Below are 17937 nucleotides of genomic sequence, written 5' to 3' on the forward strand. Positions count from 1 at the left end.
CAAAACTGGTCAAACAACTGAGCAAAACGTGTCAAAGTCACAGATACCCAGGGAATTTGTAGACACAGAATCCAGGATGACTTTACAGCTCTTGTGCTGATCAGAAAAGTGCTATTTTCAATCTTCCTTTACATATGGCATGAAACCAAATACATTCAATAAAACAGTTTAAAGCTTGCAGGCCAAATGAGTTTTTGATAGAACAGCCATCCCAATATCTTATTTGCATAAGGAAGGAACCAAACTAGGAATTCAGATACAAAAGAACTCTTTCCTTTATGCTCCTTGCTTTTGTGAGTCTATTCAATGACTTGTTCTTTTGTTTTTTTTAAATTGATATATTTGTTTGTTGTTGTTGGAGATAGGATCTCGCTATACAGTCTAGGCTGGCCACAAACTTACAGTGATCTTCCTGCCTCAGCCTGCCAAGTGCTATGAAGTATTCTCACTGAAAAGCAGTAAAGCATCTTGAGAAATACAAGTCTTGATTTAGTATCATTTTAATTCTGAAAATGCAAGCAAAACAAAAAACCCAATCAAATGAATTTCATCTTAAAAGATTTAAGCCATAACAGCATTTATGAAATAATTTAGATTCTATAAGATTATTAGACTACTTTAAGAGTAGAACTGTCTTTTAAAGATCAGAAGGTAGTGAAATGAATGTTTCATGTTAGCAAGGTGTTAAGATGTAACAATGCAATGTGTAAATAATAGAGCTGAGATCTGGGTGGGGCAAGATTCATAAGGGACATATTCAGGGACAAGATAGGAAATTGAGGACTGTAAATTCTATGATGCTACTATATCAACGTTGAGTTTCTTAGATATAGAAATGGTGTGTGATTACAAAGGAGAAGGTCCTTTTTGGAAAATGCAAAGTGAAGTATACAGGGATGATCTGTCAGGTCTACAGCCTGCTTTGAAATGACCTGACTGCAATTGGTGTCTGTGTGTCATAATACACCTTGGCATAATCCCAGGATCTAGGAGTCTGAGGTAGGAGGATCACAAGTTTGAGTCCTCTCCAGGTGGCTCATGAGACCCCATTTCAAAATAAAAATAGTAAGAGCTCAGTGTAAAGGGTCTAGGCTGATTCCCAGTACCCCCCCTCCCCCCACTACAAGCAAGAATAGGAAAGTTTGTATTTTAGGGTTTTTGCAACAGGATCTTGCTATGTAGTTAGGATGCCCCAGAACTCACTATGTAGCCCAAACTGGCCTCGAACTCATGGAAATCCACCTACCTCAGCCTCCCTGGTGCTAGGATTACAGGCACACAACGATAACTGGCAGAAAAGGATTACATCATTTCCACTACCACACACATGCACACGTGCACACACACACAAAGAAAAGGAAGAGGAAAAAGAAAGAAAAAAGAGTAGGTGAACCTATGTGCTTGTTATATGGTTCTTATAGAGCTTGCCTATAATCTTGAAAAATTACAAAAATTTAAAAAACAATGAATTCTTTAATTTTACTTGAGTTAATTATTTATAGCAATATGTGCCAGGATGTTCATACAATGTCTAAAGCAACATAACAAATAAAGCAACAGATATAAATAATTTCAGTGGTGAATATACACTAAAATTTTTTATAGAATATCTGACAGCTGTTAAGATTAGAAGTTTTCCTTTTAAGGCTAGCAATCACAGAATGCTTTGAAAATTAGTTCTGCAATCTGATTGATGATTATTTTATCAGTAGAGTCATGCTGATTAACCCAACTCATGTTTTAATACAACAATAAAATTAATTTGAAGAGCATGGACTATTGACAGTAAATAACATCATGGTTCTGAAAGCTTTAAGACACTGGAAAGAGTTGGGAAGTTTGTGATTTTCTCAAAGTACTAAAGTGGCTGGGAGTGGTGGTGTACACATAATCCCACCATAGTGAACTACATAGCAAGACCCTGCTTTAAAAACAAACAAAAACCTTGGAAACTGTATTCAAACAAGTTTAAGATGTTATTGTTACTATTTTTATAGGCAAAATACAAATTTTTATGGTTTGTATTACTCGTAATTTAAAAAATGAAGGGTATGTACTTAAATTTCACTGGCTACGAAATCATTTAATTTAGTTCTAAAATATTGAAAAGAGGGCATAAAAGTTCAATTGTTGTAAGACTCACCTATAACACATTTTATTAAAATGAGAATTTGGGGCCAGAGATTTAGCTCAGCAGCATAAGCTCCTGCCCTGCAAGCATGCAGTCATGAATTTGATCCCCAGTACCAAAAACCAAAAAAAAAACAAAACAAAAAAACCCCCCCAAAAACCAAAAAAACACATAAAATGAGAATTTGAGGTCCGGTGTGGTAGCGCATGCCTATAATCCAAGCATTTGGGGAGGCCGTGGCAGGAAGATCACAGCAAGGTCAAGCCCAAGCTGGGCTACATAATAAGTTCAAGGCCACCATGGTCTACATAGTGACACTCTGTCTCAAAGAAAAAAAAAATCACAAAAACAACAAAAAACCCAAACAACAACAAAATGTTGGGCATGATGGCACATACCTGTAATCCTAGCACTCAGGAGGCTGAGGCAAGAGGATCATTGTGAGGTCAAGGTCAGCCTGAACTACATAGTGAAACCCTGTCTCAAAAAAACTAAAAAGATGTTTGAAAGAAGGGAATCATGTAGTAAATTACTTCAGGTCTATATCCAATTTTGATTCACTACTCTGAATAAATCTTACTTTAAACTAATAACGGCTCTTAAACATTAACACAACGGCAGAAATGTAAGTGCATACACGTTGCTGGGCCGTACTCCTGGATATCTGGTTCAGTAGGTCTGCAAGGGGACCCAGTGACCTGCATTCCTAAAGGTTCTCTGGTGAGGTGGATGTTACTGATTTGGAGTCTTTAGTTTGAAAATCATTGCCAATAAACCAATAAAATTACTTGAAATACTTGCTGGCAACTATTTCTTGTAGTAGTTTAGAACATACTAAATTTTGTTTTAAAATTCTCTGTATATTTATATGCAAAGTTTAACATAAACAGTCACTTGAACTGGAGCTAATGTTGCTAAAAGGGAATTACCTGGAGCCAACTCTTCTCTGCCGTTCATAGCAAGCATTGCAGCATGCTCTGAAACTTCAGCTGCTTCTCTCTGCACAAGCTGACGTAAACAAGCCAGGACCGCTCTTCTTAGTAACAAATAGGGACTATAAAGATTCACCTGAAAAATACCATGTGAGGAATGAAACAGCTAGAACTCTTGCTGGCATTCAGTGACTCTAGCTGGCATTCAGTGACTCTAACAGGCATTCATAGGATTTAAAATCTTTTGATTTTGTCCAGTCCAATGATGGGCTGAACACAATTTACTACATACACAGAAATTTCTTGGAACTATTATAGTATATGATTATATAACCTGGAACTAGGTTAAGAAATAGTATATTTGTTAAATTATGTGGCATCAAAAAACAAATACAAGCAAAAGCCTCCTGATAATGTTAGAAAACAATTTGAATAAAAATAGTTTTGAGATAAAACAAACACAACTGAAAGGATTTATGTATTTGTGCTCATGCAACTACAAAAAAATGTAACAGTATAGCAAAATGGAGCACAGACTGTCTCAGTATGAGTTCTAGATCCACCAATTACTAATCTGCATCTTGGGCAAGTTATTTAACCTCTCTTGCCATAGTTTGCTTATTTGTAACACTATCTCACATCAGATGGCTGTTGTAAAGTTAACACAAATGTGCAAAGTGCTTATGATAGAACCTGGTAAATTGTAATCCTTAATTTTAATGTTTTTAAAGGTATTAATGATATTATTTTATTCAGAAAATGTAAGGTAAATGTAGTTTCAAATATAGGAAGTTTTATTCAGAAAATATAGTCACCAAAATGCTTTCTACAAACATTACAGAACAGCAAATTTCATATATATGTAAACACATACACAAGTTACTATGTAAATCTCAGTAAAATTTCTCTATTTATGCCACATGATAAGCTTGATGATATATCTTGAATGATGAGTTTTAAGTCTGAGGTTTCTGGATAGAAACTCTTACTCAGTGATTTTGTAAGTGAAATAAGGAAGGTCTAGAAATGTAAAATGTATTCTTTCCTAACTAGCAGAGTAAAGCTCAGTATGGTATGGTCTATAAAATTAATATGCACTTTATTGGGGTGTCCTGGGAATCAAACCCAAGACCCTGAACATGCTAAGGATGCCCTCTTCCACTAAATGACATCCCTGGATCAATGTGTATGTTTCCACTTTTTTGAGACAGGGTCTTGCAATATAGGTTAGGCTTGTATTAAACTCATTGTGTAGCCCATATCGGCCCTGAGCTCCCAGTGATCCTCTTGCCTCAGTCTCCCAATTGCTGAGATTAACACCCATGCACCAACACACCCAGACAATGTGAATCTTTGATAGTGAGTTTTTAAAAGGAAAATTTGAGAAATAACAGCACAATTTGGCTAGCGAAGTGTGGTGATTTGGGATATGTGGGACAAATAGGACTAAAATCTGCTGCGAAGAGTAGTTGCTAAATACTAAGGGAAAAAGGCTAGTTGGTAGCTGCTAGTCGTTAATAAAGACAGCTAAATCCTAAATTTTATCAGAAGACAAAACCCAGAAAAAGTTAATGTAACATTATTGAAATACATGGATGGGAACTGCTTTGTAAGTACATTTTATTATACCCTTGAGCGATTTTAATAAAGACAGCTAAATCCTAAATTTTATCAGAAGACAAAACCCAGAAAAAGTTAATGTAACATTATTGAAATACATGGATGGGAACTGCTTTGTAAGTACATTTTATTATACCCTTGAGCGATATAATCAACTCAAAACTGGATAGGGAGGAATAGCATTCAGAGGAGTGTCATACAAATGTAATTTCAGTCATGTTTAGGAACTTCTACTGTTAGAAGAAACTGGCACAGAGGATAACAGAGATGTTAAAATATAAAGAGATTAAGCTCACTGATGCCTAAGATTACTTCTACTGAATAACCACAAAGCATTCTACAAGACAAGTTTTTGAAAAAAATTAATGAATCTATTAGTTATTTTAACTGGGGATTTATAAGAACATAGAACAAGGCAGGTGCAGCATTTGTTTAGGCTGGTCAAATAATCTTTTAAGAAAGCATGCTTAGGTGTACTCTGGTAGAAAAAAAAAGATTGAAGGCTGTCACACAATGCAGAACAGAAAGCTTAATGTTTCCATGTCATTCTTCAGCATTTAAACTAAGAAGAAAACAGTAATAAAGGCAAAAAAGGCAGGCAAAATGTGGAAATTAAATCAAACCATTAAGCACACTCCTTTTTTGAAATGAAGATATTAAATGAAAATGACACAAAATGCAGCGCATGAAGTAAGTACTCCAGCTGAAGATTAAGTAGAATATGTTTACATTGGTATTAAATAAAAACTATGTAACATGCTGTACATTCTGGAATTTACATTGATGGTTTGCTTAAACATACGGATGCAGAAGAAAACATCTACAATCAAAAACAACACAAAGAAACAGCAATGCAAACCTCAAAAAAAAGTAGGAAGCAAGGGTCAGGGACCTACCAACACAGAATTATCCAATAAGATCTCCTGCACAAAAACAAATGACAGACCAGTCATGACAAGACCGAAGAATACTGGGATGACTTTGACAACAATCAGCTAAGCATTAAAACATAAATGTTGATAAAGTTATCATTCAAATTGGCTTAACTCCAGTTTAAGAATGTAGCATAAATATTTTCCAGTTTAAAAGCTGAGATAAGATCTTAAAAAGTCAACTCAAGAATTCTAAAATGTAAAGATATAAAATACACAACAGTTTTAAGATGCATATTTGAGTAATCAGGTCTTCCTTTGGAATATCTGATTAAGCCTCAGAATCAGAACCAGATCCAGAAGAAATGTCTATGAGAGGAATGATCTGGATGGTACTTCCAGGAACAGGTGTCTGGCAAGGGAGAACATTAATGGTTTACCTTACCACAAGTTAATTATAGATTTTTTTTTTTTAAACACTTAGAAGCCACCTTTTAAAAGGGAGAATACTCGGAACTGCTAGTGTAGACAAGGCCAGGTTCAGAAAGGAAGTTAAACAGCATGGACTTACAAGGAAATCTCTACAGTATGATTCTTACACTCATAGCATTTCTTTACTTCAGAGAATATTCTAAAACATAAAAAATTTAGAATTACTAACTAAAATATTCAGACATACAATGTAGCAATTTGTTTCTTTTTTTTTTTGAGACAGGATCTCACTGTGTAGTTCAGGCTAGCTTTGAACTCACAATGTAGTCCAGGGTGGCCTTGAACTTGTGGCAATCTTCCTGTCTCAGCCTCCCAAGTGGTGGTGGGGCTACAGGTGTTTACCACCACACCCATTGTGATTGTTATTTTGAGTATGACTTCTATGTAAGAAAAAAAATCAACTTACAGTTTAAACATTATGAGTAACATATAAGATTTGTAATTATTACTACAGACATCCTCAACTGCTCAATGGAACTAAAAGAAAAATCATAGTAAGTCTTATTATTTGTATGTACTTTTTTTTGAAGCTGGGGAAGGAAAAATTAATGAGCATGATGAGCTCTTATTCATCATTAATTAGTTACTGTTCATTTCTCAATACATTTTAATAATTGAATTCATGTATAAGTTAAAAGAGAAATTTTAAAAGGCTATTAATGAAAATTTTCTATAATTCAAGAAGAATGGCAGGATTAGTATTTTTGTTTACTTTTTTTGGTACCAGGGATCGAACTCACGAACTTGTATTTACCAAACAGGCACTTGAGGCATTGAGCTAAACCCCCAGCCCAGTATCACTATTTTTAGAAGAATAAATGTCAAATCAATTTGCAAAGGAGTGGAAATTTTTGTAGTAATTGGTTTTGGTAACGATTCTTCAAATACAAAGAGTAGTATTCCTAGGATAAGTGCTTGAGTGGAAAAGTAAAATTCTATCCCTGTGGGTGCTATTTCCCCTATTACATGGGGAAAAACAAACAGAATTTTCTGTCAGAAAAATGAGTCACATTTTTTTCACCTTTTATATGACTATCAACATTGATAATTAATACTATTTATGCTTATGATATATGTCAACACATATATATCATATGTGCCTTTGGAGTATATGCCTTTATATGCAGTATTTTACATAACCTTTATGATCAACAGATGAAGTAGCTACAGCTGAAAAGGTTAGGGGTTTCCTACAGCCACAGAACTAGGAATGGAGATATGATCTAGTCATAAAATCTATAAAAGCAATATAAAATAATGAAATGACTGAATGAAGAGTTAAAAAACTGAGTCTAAGAATTAGCTACTACTATCTAGACATAGTCCCTTACGTAAGTTATTTGGTTTTGTGGTCCTTAGATAATCTTTTTATTAAGACTGGTTTTAATGATGTAAACATCATTCTACACAAATAAGGACAAGTTTTAGAGAGTGAGGTTCTTTCAGTCTCTGAAAAGTTGCATATTTTTGCTAAATCTTAAAAATAAAAGGACTCTCTAAAGTAATGCTTCTCAACTGCCATATTATTACCTGAGTTTGCTGTGAATGCTGCATAGGCATTAAAGTTGAAATGCATTAGGGTCAGGCCATAATCCTAAATACAACTAAATTTTCAGGCAAACATAGATAAAAACTGATTATACTCAAAGAAAATGTTAAAGCCAATGATGCTTACAAATCATTTTGCTAGAAGTTCTGAGTTGGTTGCCTTCATCTTTCTACTTTTGTTGGATACCTTGTTAGAATATAGATGTAGATGTATATAGGAGAATATTAAGGAAAACTATTTTTCTACCTAAGATGTAAAGAACTTCGTATATAATAAATTAGAACAGAAGAAGAAGGGAAAAAAGGAGATTATCATAAATATTTGTATGTACTACAGCATTTATACATTTCCTGGGATAATGTAAGTACCCAATATATACTCACTGCTTTATAAATAAATATTCCTAAAAACTAATAATGAGGGAAAAATGAAATCATATACATAATTCATTTTTTTTTTGTCTTTTTCATTTTTATCAGTACCAAGGATCGAACTCACGACCACCTGCTTGCAAGGCAGGTGCTTATGCCGCTGAGCTAAATCCCCAGCCCATAATTCATTTTTTTCAACCAGAAATTGAACTCATGACGTTGTGCTTGCCAGGTAGGCACTGTGCCACTGAGCTAGATCCCCGGCCCAAAGTAATATGATTTAAAAAGAGACTGTATGAAAGCTCCCTCCCTACTTTCAAAACACATGAAAAGCAAATAGATATATATTATTTTATATATATAGACTAAAAAATAATTAAACTGGAATGAATCTAAATTCCAATAAAAGAAACTGAGAACTCATTTATAATTTTGTACTCACACAGAGGCAGCTAACCAGGCTAGACAAGTTGACGTGTCGTGGAGCAAACATGTGAAGCTGCTGAAGGCATGAGATGGCTTGGGCTTGGACAAGGCAGTCGGGATTATCTTGCATAACTGCACAACCCAACAGACAGGAAGTTCTCAAGGTAGAAACTGAAGTACTGTTAACTAAAGCAAAAGCCAAAAGCTTTTAATTATTGACCTATAAAATCATTACTCTTTAAACATATATTTTCAAGTTTAAAGTTTATTTGCAGCTTTAAACTTGAGGATCAGCGTGAAGCAAAATTTCTGCTATAAATGTAGGAACAGGGGCTAGGGGTATAGCTTAGTGGTAGGGCATTTGCAAGGTTATAGTTTCAGTTTTGACCTCCTACCCGACCCCAGCAAGGATAACTGCAGATCAGAAATATTTAGATTTCAAGTCAGGCATGTTGGCACATTCCTGTAATCTCAGCATTTGAGAGGCTGAGGCAGGAGGATTGTTTCAAGTTGAAGACCAGCCTGGGCTACAAAGTAAGCTCAAGGCCAGGTTGAACTACATAGTGAGATCCTGTCTCAAAAAAAAAAAGAAAAAAAACAATTTAGATTTTCTTATATTTTCTTTCTTTTCTTTTTTGGAAACACGGTCTCATTATGTAGTATAGGATGGCCTCAAACTCACAGCAATCCTCCCGCCTCAGCCTCCCAAGCGCTGGGATTACAGGTGTGCACCACCAGGCCTGGCAATTTCCTTATCCTTGAGATGTTTATGATGATACAACTCACTAGGCAAAGAACAACTTAACATAGATATCAACGAATTTTCATGAAAGGTGGAATTAGAAATTGTCAACAGATTTAGTCCTGCTTATATTAGTTGAGTTACTTGTATGTATTATACTCAAGCACCATATAGTTTGAATATTAGAATATGAGTTTTTGTATTTATTCATTTATTTCTTTAAAAAGGGATCAGAGCTCTTTAAACTATTCTACTTTATGTCTATAATTTTTAAGGGTTTCTTTTTTGAGGTTTTCTCTCTTTCTTTTTTTTACTAGGTACTGGGGATTGAACTCACGACCGCCTGCTTGCAAGGCAGGTGCTTATGCCGCTGAGCTAAATTCCCAGCCCTGAGGTTTTCTTTCTTGATGGATGTACTGGGGACTGAACACAGGGTCTTGTACATGCTATGTAAGTATTCTGCCACTGAGCTGGATCTGCAGTTTTGTTTTTATTTTACTTATTTATTTTTGAGACAGGGTCTTACTATTTAGTTTGGGTTGGCCTTGGATTCAATGTGTAGTCTATGTTGGCCTCAGACTTGCAGGGATCCTTCTGCCTCAGCTTCCCAAGTTCTGGGATCACAGATGTGCACTACTATGGTGGCTCTCCCTTTTTTTAAAATTTTGAACAGCATCTTGCTAAGTTGCTCAGGCTGGCTGGCCTGAAAGAACTTAGGCTCATTTTGCCTAAACTTTCTAAGTAGATGGGATTAAAAACAGGGAAGCATCTTTATAACAAACTTTTCTTAAAACAGTAAATGAAATAAAGCTGAGTGACATACATTCATTTAACAAAACACACTGAACATTTACCATGTGCCAAGCAGATTAAAATCAAAATCCACTTTTGTCTCCAAATTCATTTTTATATGTACGTTTTTCTATGAAACATCAATAGCAGCCTATACATACCTTGTAGCTCTGGACCTAATGTGGTAATAAGGGCATTCAAACAGCGTCCAAGACTTTGGTGAACTTCAGCATGAGTAGGAGGCACATTTAACAACAACATTATAATGAGAGAAAGGGTAGATTCCACGTGCACATGAAAGAGTGGGCCGGCAGAATCAATTAGAAGTGACAGAGAATGTAGGGCCCAGGTCTGTGAAAATAAAAGAAAAACAAACCAGTTATATTAGCATTTAGAAATATAAAAGACATTCACTTGTTCTTTGTTCAAGAACATAATAAAATAGTAACAAAGTAGAGTTGCATGTTCTATTACTAATCTGGAGAGAAACGGAGAACCTAAGAATTTGAGAAAATTCTTTTAAATATCTAGTATATCCAGTATAAAAACCAACTCAGAAAATATCAAACTTAGAATGATGTATTTAGATATAACTCAGTTTTGTAATTCCAAGATGTTTAATATTTTATCTAACAGCCTAAATCAAATATGTTTTGTTGAAAACTGTTTATTATTTAATCTATAGAAAAAGTACAAATTCAAGTTTTCAAAAAGATTCAACCAAATCTACAACTATATACAGTATAGACAAATCCCTTGAACATATTGTGTTGAAGACATAAAAGAGAACACACGTATAATTCCATTTTGTAAAGTGCAAAAGGAGGAAAAAAATACTTTATGCTATTATAAATGAGGACAGTCATTATTCTTGCTGGATCATGCAGTTACTGAGAAGACAACATGACAAGAATGTCTAGGGCACTGATGATACACATTGTTTCTGGTCCTGGGTGCTTATTACAGTGTACTCAGTTTGTACACTGCATTCATATATATGTCCACTTAGGACAGGTACACTATCCTAGACCCATATTAATATGTACTCCGGTTTAAATGAACCAAAACTGGTCACATATGCACTGCAATTGTAAGTAGGATCAGCCAGGTACTAGACAACATGGAGGACATTTAATAATGTGGCAATTCAAAGGAGAACTGTTCATGAGAGGTACTGAAGTTTGCTGAGATGGAGGCTAAACTCAATCTTAAAATACTAAAAAATCTGGATTGTTAGATAAGAAAGGAAAGAGAAGAGTCAAAGGAAAAAAAACAGTGCAGTTATGAGAATGGCATGGGTAGAAGCAAAGTGGGATCATCTGCAGAAGTGAGAACTTTAGAGAGTAACAGAGTGGGGCTTCTGGCGCAGGTGGTGAGACTGGAATGAGAAATGGATTAAAGTGACATGCAGTTTGCCTGGATTTTCAGTAGGGGGAGTGTTAAAATGCAGGGTTTTTTTTTTTGTTTTTAATTTTTTAAAACAACTCTAGCCTCATCTCTAGAAAAGTTTGGAAAGAATCTACAAATAATATTACCTGTTAGAAGGCTACTATAGTTATCAGAAATAACATGTGAAGCTATAAGAAGATAAGGAAAGTAAAAGAACAGAAGGAATCAAACTCATTCTAGTTCATCAAGACATCAAGAGAATAATGATTTTACTGGCCATGGGTAGTATAGTATTTATTGTATTGTACTGTTTTACTTTACTTCATTCCATTATTTCACTTCTGTTTTAAGATGGGGTCTTGCTATGTAGCCCAGTGGCAATGACAGGCATGTGCCACCATGCAAGGCTACTGTAATATTTTATGTAAATGAGTACTATATGTACAACAATATGGCTAAGAACATAGGTTTTGAGCACATTAATTATGTTATGATTAAATCCCATGATTAGCTTGCTAGCTGTTACCAAATGACTTAATACATTCCAGAAACCCCAGTTTTATCTCCATCTAAGGAACTACACATGTAAAATAACCCTGACAATTATGCTAAATGTTTAGAAAAATATAATGTAATCACTAGTATCTAGTAAACTCTCCAGAATAGTAAGTACTAGTATTATGATGGAAAGGTGATTCACTTTGAAAAAAGACAACGAACTAGACTTTCATACTCTGCATATGAGAATTTTTTTTTTTTTTTTTGAGACAGGCTCCTGCTTTGTAGTTCAGGCTGCCCTCACAGCCTCCTGAGTGCTACGAGTACAGGCATGTGCCACCATACTTGGTCTTAAAATTTAACTCACCAAACTTAACGTCTGCTTTGATGTTTACTATGGGAGAATTTAAAAAGCATGAGCTTTAAGGAAAGTTTTCCAAAGGTACTCACCTGCACATCAGGAGAAGTGCTGTCCTGAGACAAAGTAAAAAGGATTCCAATGCAAGAATACAAGTGTTGAGAGCTTACTCCTCCTAAATACCTATGTAGGGATCCCAATGCCAGTGAATGTCCTGTTCTGGTAACTACATCTCTTGCTGACTTCAATCTGGTGTCAGAATTATAAAATAAAAATAAGTGACAAGCACTGAAAGCAAAATAAAGCAAAGCAGAACAAAACTAACGCATATACTGTATCACTCAGGTGAAACTTTTTGTAAGAATATTTACAAAATTAAGAAACATATTTACTGTGAACTCATAAAAATTTTGAAATAAGCTGAGTTAACTTATAAAATAAAAGATTTTCAATAAAAAATGTTTTCATGCTGTTGTTTTAATTTAACCAGTTTCATGTCCTTTAGATATATAAACACACACACGATTTATAAGAGGCATTATTACTACTTTATCATTTCCAAAGTGCTGGGATTACAGCTGTGTGCCACATAGTCTGAGCTACACAAAAATCTTAAAACCATAAACTTTTATTTGTCACTGCTTTGGTTATCTCATATTATTTTCATATTTATCACCTCCTGTATCTTAATCTTCCTAAGGAAGTAGGACAACACAGTATTAATACCCTTCTACTTGGAAATAAAGGGAAACTGGGTGAGAGGATAAAGTAATCTACCAAAAGCCACAGAACTCAGAAATGAAAGAAGTTTATCTTTCCTGGTCTACATTCTACAGCTTTTCCTGTTCCTGTAGTTTAGTCTGTCATTTTATTTTTTACAATACAATACTGTGTAAATTTCTCACTAACCTGGAGTCTACTCCCCTTAGTTACAAAGTTCATGCAACAGTGATCTTTCTCTTGCTATATAAAGACTAAGCAAAGCGAGGTGGCACACATCTGTAATCTTAGCTCTCGGGAGGCTGAGGAAGGAGAGTCACTGGGAATTTGAGGCCAGCCTGGGTTATACAGTGAGTTCAAGGCCAGCTTGATCTGTGTAGTGGGGCAAACCTGCAATGCAGGCACTTGAAGACTGAGCCAGAAGAGCGCCATGAGTTCCAGGCCTACTTAAAATTACCCAGCAAGACCCTGTCTCAAACACAAAAAAGGCAAAAGCTGAGTAACTGTGTGTGTGTGTGCGCGCGCGCGCGCGCGCGTGTGCATGCGTGTATGCGTGTGTGTGTGTGTGTGTGTGTGTGTGTGTGTGTGTGTGTGCATGAAGATCTGAGACAGCGTCTTATACTGTAGCCCAGGCCAGCCTCAAACTCACAATCCTTCTTCCTCAGGAGATTAGGACTACATCCATGCACCACTATACCTGGCCTGAAGTAGTAATAATTTCAAATTTCAAAATCAGCAGGCCAAGAGGGTACTCTTTTATTTATTCATTTGAAGATTTAATACTCTTACTGCTTGTCTGGTCACATTTTAATCTATCTCAGATCGTTCTGCACATAGTACTAGAAAACAAATTCCTGTCTCTTTTGTTTTAAAAGTAGCCATGTATGTTAGTTTTCTTCTTTTTTCTTCCTGTTGCACTGAGGAATGAGCCAGGGAGCGCCAAGTTATATCTCTGGACCTTTTTCAAAATTTAGTTTTAGATAGGGTCTCACTAAATACTGTCTTTGAACTTACAATCCTGCCTTAGTCTCCTAAATAACTGGCATTACAAACATGCACCACCCTCCTTGGCTGTTTTTTTCACATAATCTGAGAATGATTAAAAAACCAGCAAGCATATATCCAGTTTTGATATGTTGCCCATGCGTATTAAAATAAGAAATTCACTTACTTGTCAAAACTAACTTGAGCTAATCCAGCAGTAAAAGCTCCATCATCAACCACTTGGGCTAGTCTAGCCCATGCCTCTGCAGCTGCACATCTCAAAAGGGGGTTCTGACTTTCTAGGGCTCCCATCACTAATGTTAGGGCAAGTCTTCTCATTTCTTCTGAACCTAACCTTCCCTTGGAGCCGGCCATATACTGAAGCACATAAAGAACAATCCAAATTTACAAGTATAACAAATTCTCTTATCTAGCTTAAAATGTACATTCTGGTTAACCAAGTAGGTTCATATTTTTGAAAAAATAACACAAAATGTACACTGATCATGTAAACAAAATTGGACTCCCCCCGCAAAGCATTTTAAATTGTTATTTTCAGGCAAACAATACAGCAATCAGTTATCATGGTAACATAAACATGTTCAGATACTACTAATAGTGGTATCTATCAAAGGAATGATGAATGAATTTTACTATATATTACTTAGAAACAGTAAGTTATAAATGTAACAGTAAGGTGGATTTGGTCAAAGGTGCATCAATTCTTAGTCTAGTTTCATGTGGAGAAAAAGTAAAAGGAAAATCCTAAATCTTGAAACATTTTCATAAAGCAAGAGACAAATGAAAATGAAAAAAACAAAACCCTTTAAAAATATCATCTTCCAACTTATATAATTAGTCATACATTTTAAAAAAATCAAACTTTGATTTTAAAAAAGAATTACCTTCAAGAAATTAGAAATGGAAGAAACAACATGTAACTGAACTATCTGCTGACGAGCTCCTTTTGTGTGCTTTATGCTGTTTGAAAGCTGTTCCAATATAAGAAGGCTAAAATGAGAAAGAATAAAATTTAAAAATCAAATAAGTCAAAGGCAGATGAGAATCAACTGCTAATTTGCTTTGTTGTGTTATTTTGTAGGAATTATTAAAATGACACAAATTATTGAATACAGAATACTTTAGCAATAGAAAATACATTAAAAATAATAGAAAAGTATTTTAATTATGGGCCATTCATTGTAGGAAGAATGTATTATTTTGTGAAAATTAATTACAAATGCATCTCTTAAAGATTTTACTTAGGGCCAGGCATGGTGGTGCATGCTTGCAATCCCAGCATTTGAGAAGTTGAAGCAAGAGGATCACTGAGTTTGAGGCCAGCCTAGGCTACAAAGTAAGTTCAAGGACAACTTGAATTGCATGGCGAAATGCTGTCTCAAAAAAAAAAAATTTTTTTTTTTTTCCACTTGGGCAAAATGAGCCATTCTAGTAACTATTTTCCAAACAAAACATATGTAGAGGTTGCTTGTATTGACTAACTTCCAGTAACTTTTTCCCTTTGGAATCTGGATACAAGGGCTCTTAAAAGAAGAGAGGTTATTACTATCTATCTTTGAGTAGGTTTCTTGAGAGATAGCTCTTCAAACACAGGAGTCCCAAGTGGGTTGCCACTGAGGCCCTTTGTCACGGGAATTTACACTGCACAGTCTCAATGTGGGTACAATGAGGGTCAAACTAGAGTCAACCAGTAAGATTACAAGTATAGCTGCTTAGCTAATAATGGTCCAGTAGGGAAGTGGGGCAGAGCATGGGTATTCAGCTAACATTCATTAACCTTGGCTTATCTACGACTTCTAAAAACAAAAACATTTTAGGGAAGGAATGAGTTTAGGTGCTCACCATTATTTAAACCTCACATTCTAAATTCTTAAAATTATGGTAGAGGCCAAGTGTATTGGTGTATACCTGTAATCCTAGCATTTAGCCAGAACCTCTCTTTTAAAAAAAAAAACAAAAACACAAAAAAATACTTCTGAAGATGTAGCTTTTTACACATAATCCCCAGTATTGGTGTAAGTGCTGCCGAGGCTAGCCCAATAAATCTCAGTAATGGAAAACAAATTACTGTAGAACTGTGTTTTTGAAGTTTTATTTTTTGCTGTTTAGTTGAGACAGCATCTCACTACGTGGGGTAGGCTGGCTTTACATTTACTTACAGCCCAGGCTGGCTCTGAATTCTTGAGCCTCCTGCCACAGCCTCCTGAGTAGGATTACAGGTGTGTGCTAGCCCATGTGGCTCTACTGTGTAGAATTTATTTTTGGTCTGGGGTGAATATATGGTCTGAATGTTGAACCATTATTAACTAATTGTTTACATATAGCTTTTATGAATCCTTTTTCATGTCCTCATAGCACAGAGGTTTAAATTCCTCAACATTAAAGCTACATAATCATGAAACAAACTGCCTCATTTTTCTGTCAATTTCTTCTTTAAAATAGTAATTCTAAGTCACATATTTCCTTTCATCCTTTTTCTCCCTTTAAATCAGGAAAGACGAAATAATACTGAACATCACTTTGTAGGATATGAATTGTCTTGATAGCAGTAACAATACCTTATAATTTATCTTCATTCCTCTAGTATCTTGTGTCTGGCCTGTAATAGGCTTTTAAATGTGCTTATAAACATAAAAAGCAACTGCCTTGAGTAGGTAAAGACAGGGTATTTTATCTGATCATAATGTACTTTTAATAATATCCTTGAGTCCTCGGCTAGAACCCTAGCATTGCGCTGAGGCTAAAAGGCTTACATATAGTTCTGCTCCAAATGACAATTCTGTTCTCAAAGCAAAATCGGTCATAAAAAGTCCAACTGTGAAAGGAGTGAAAGAAAAAGGAAAGTGTGAAGCTATGTGCAAATCATACATATTCAGGAAAGCAGTATATATAAAATCCACTCACAGGGTATAATAAAAACAGTAGAGCACTAAGAATTTGGAAAACCACTTTCCCACTGGCATGCAGAAGCAATTTTTAGAAAAATGATACCTATAATCCCAGCTACTGGGAAGGCTCAGGCAGGATGATCCAAGTTGGACCTCACCCCAAACAATCTAGTGAAACCTGCCTCTAAGTAAAATTCTATTAAAAAGCTGGAAACATAGTTCAGGGACAAAGTGTTTGTTTTGTGTGCTTGAGGACCTGGATTTAATCCCCAGTGAAAGAAAAGGAAGACCACAAAGATGAGCAGGCAGATGCAAGAAAGGAAACAGGGAAGGGCAGAAAAAGAGGGGAAGAAGGAAGAAAAGCAAAAGAAATGAATAAAACTGGAGTCACACTCTATAATACTTTGTTAATAACTTGATTATTTGTTTACTCCCAGACAATACTACTGAGGAATTTTTCATCTTAACAGATATATATATATATATACATTTTTTTTTTATCGGTACCGGGGATTGAACTCACAACCGTGCGCTTGCAAGGCAGGCGCTTATGCCGCTGAGCTAAATCCCTAGCCCTCATCTTAACAGTTATTATAGTGAAATGATTTTCAGTAGCCATTAGGACTACTCTGGCAATAGAATTTATTTAATCAATTCTCTAGTTTGGGACTTACAGGCCACTTTTAATTTTTATAATATGAAAAAATAAATATCTAACGTATAAAATTTTTTCTGCCCACTGTATAAGACTATTATAGTTGAGACTTTTTTTTTCTTTTTGTAAAGACATATTTATGCCTAAATTGCCCATTAAGAAGATTGTAGCGGGTAAACATAATGTAAAGGGAGAATTAAAGACAACAGTATGATCAAGCTCACAAGTTTAAAAGGTATAAACTATTATTAGGTCTATCCTAGGTATCTGTCATAATGGAATTGTCTCAAGCTACTAAAACTGCCTAAGGTAGAGCTTGAGAATTTTACTATCGTATTATAGAATTTGATCTTGTCTTAGTCACTTTCCCACTGCCGGAACAAACTGCCCAACTTAGAGGCTTAGAGGAGGATGGGTTTATTTTGGCTCAGTTTCAGTTCATGGTCAGCTAGCTCCAGGCACAAACAGCATGTGCAAGAGTCTGGGAGAGAAAAGCT

At 35.3% G+C, this 17937-nt stretch overlaps 1 protein-coding gene across 6 annotated transcripts in view; it reads right to left on the reverse strand.

Moving 5' to 3' along the window:
- Heatr5a (HEAT repeat containing 5A) overlaps positions 1 to 17937 on the reverse strand; it is a 120322-nt gene that overhangs the window by 38433 nt on the left and 63952 nt on the right. For 5 of the 6 annotated variants that reach the window (XR_010051421.1, XM_063260539.1, XM_063260483.1 and 2 more), the window contains 7 exons: positions 14782 to 14887; positions 14064 to 14254; positions 12265 to 12421; positions 10089 to 10278; positions 8410 to 8579; positions 5580 to 5606; positions 3061 to 3199 (listed from right to left, as the gene is read on the reverse strand). Coding sequence is in view for 5 of the 6 variants with exons in the window: in XM_063260539.1 (XP_063116609.1) it covers positions 3061 to 3199; positions 5580 to 5606; positions 8410 to 8579; positions 10089 to 10278; positions 12265 to 12421; positions 14064 to 14254; positions 14782 to 14887 (980 nt within the window). In the remaining variant the exon portion in view is untranslated. The remainder of the gene's footprint in view (positions 1 to 3060; positions 3200 to 5579; positions 5607 to 8409; positions 8580 to 10088; positions 10279 to 12264; positions 12422 to 14063; positions 14255 to 14781; positions 14888 to 17937) is intronic. The other variant, XM_063260512.1, reaches the window with a different exon arrangement.

This window comes from Cavia porcellus, unplaced genomic scaffold (genome assembly GCF_034190915.1).
Source record: "Cavia porcellus strain 051 isolate PalLab524CR breed Dunkin Hartley unplaced genomic scaffold, mCavPor4.1 scaffold_1, whole genome shotgun sequence".
Taxonomy (NCBI): Eukaryota; Metazoa; Chordata; class Mammalia; order Rodentia; family Caviidae; genus Cavia; species Cavia porcellus.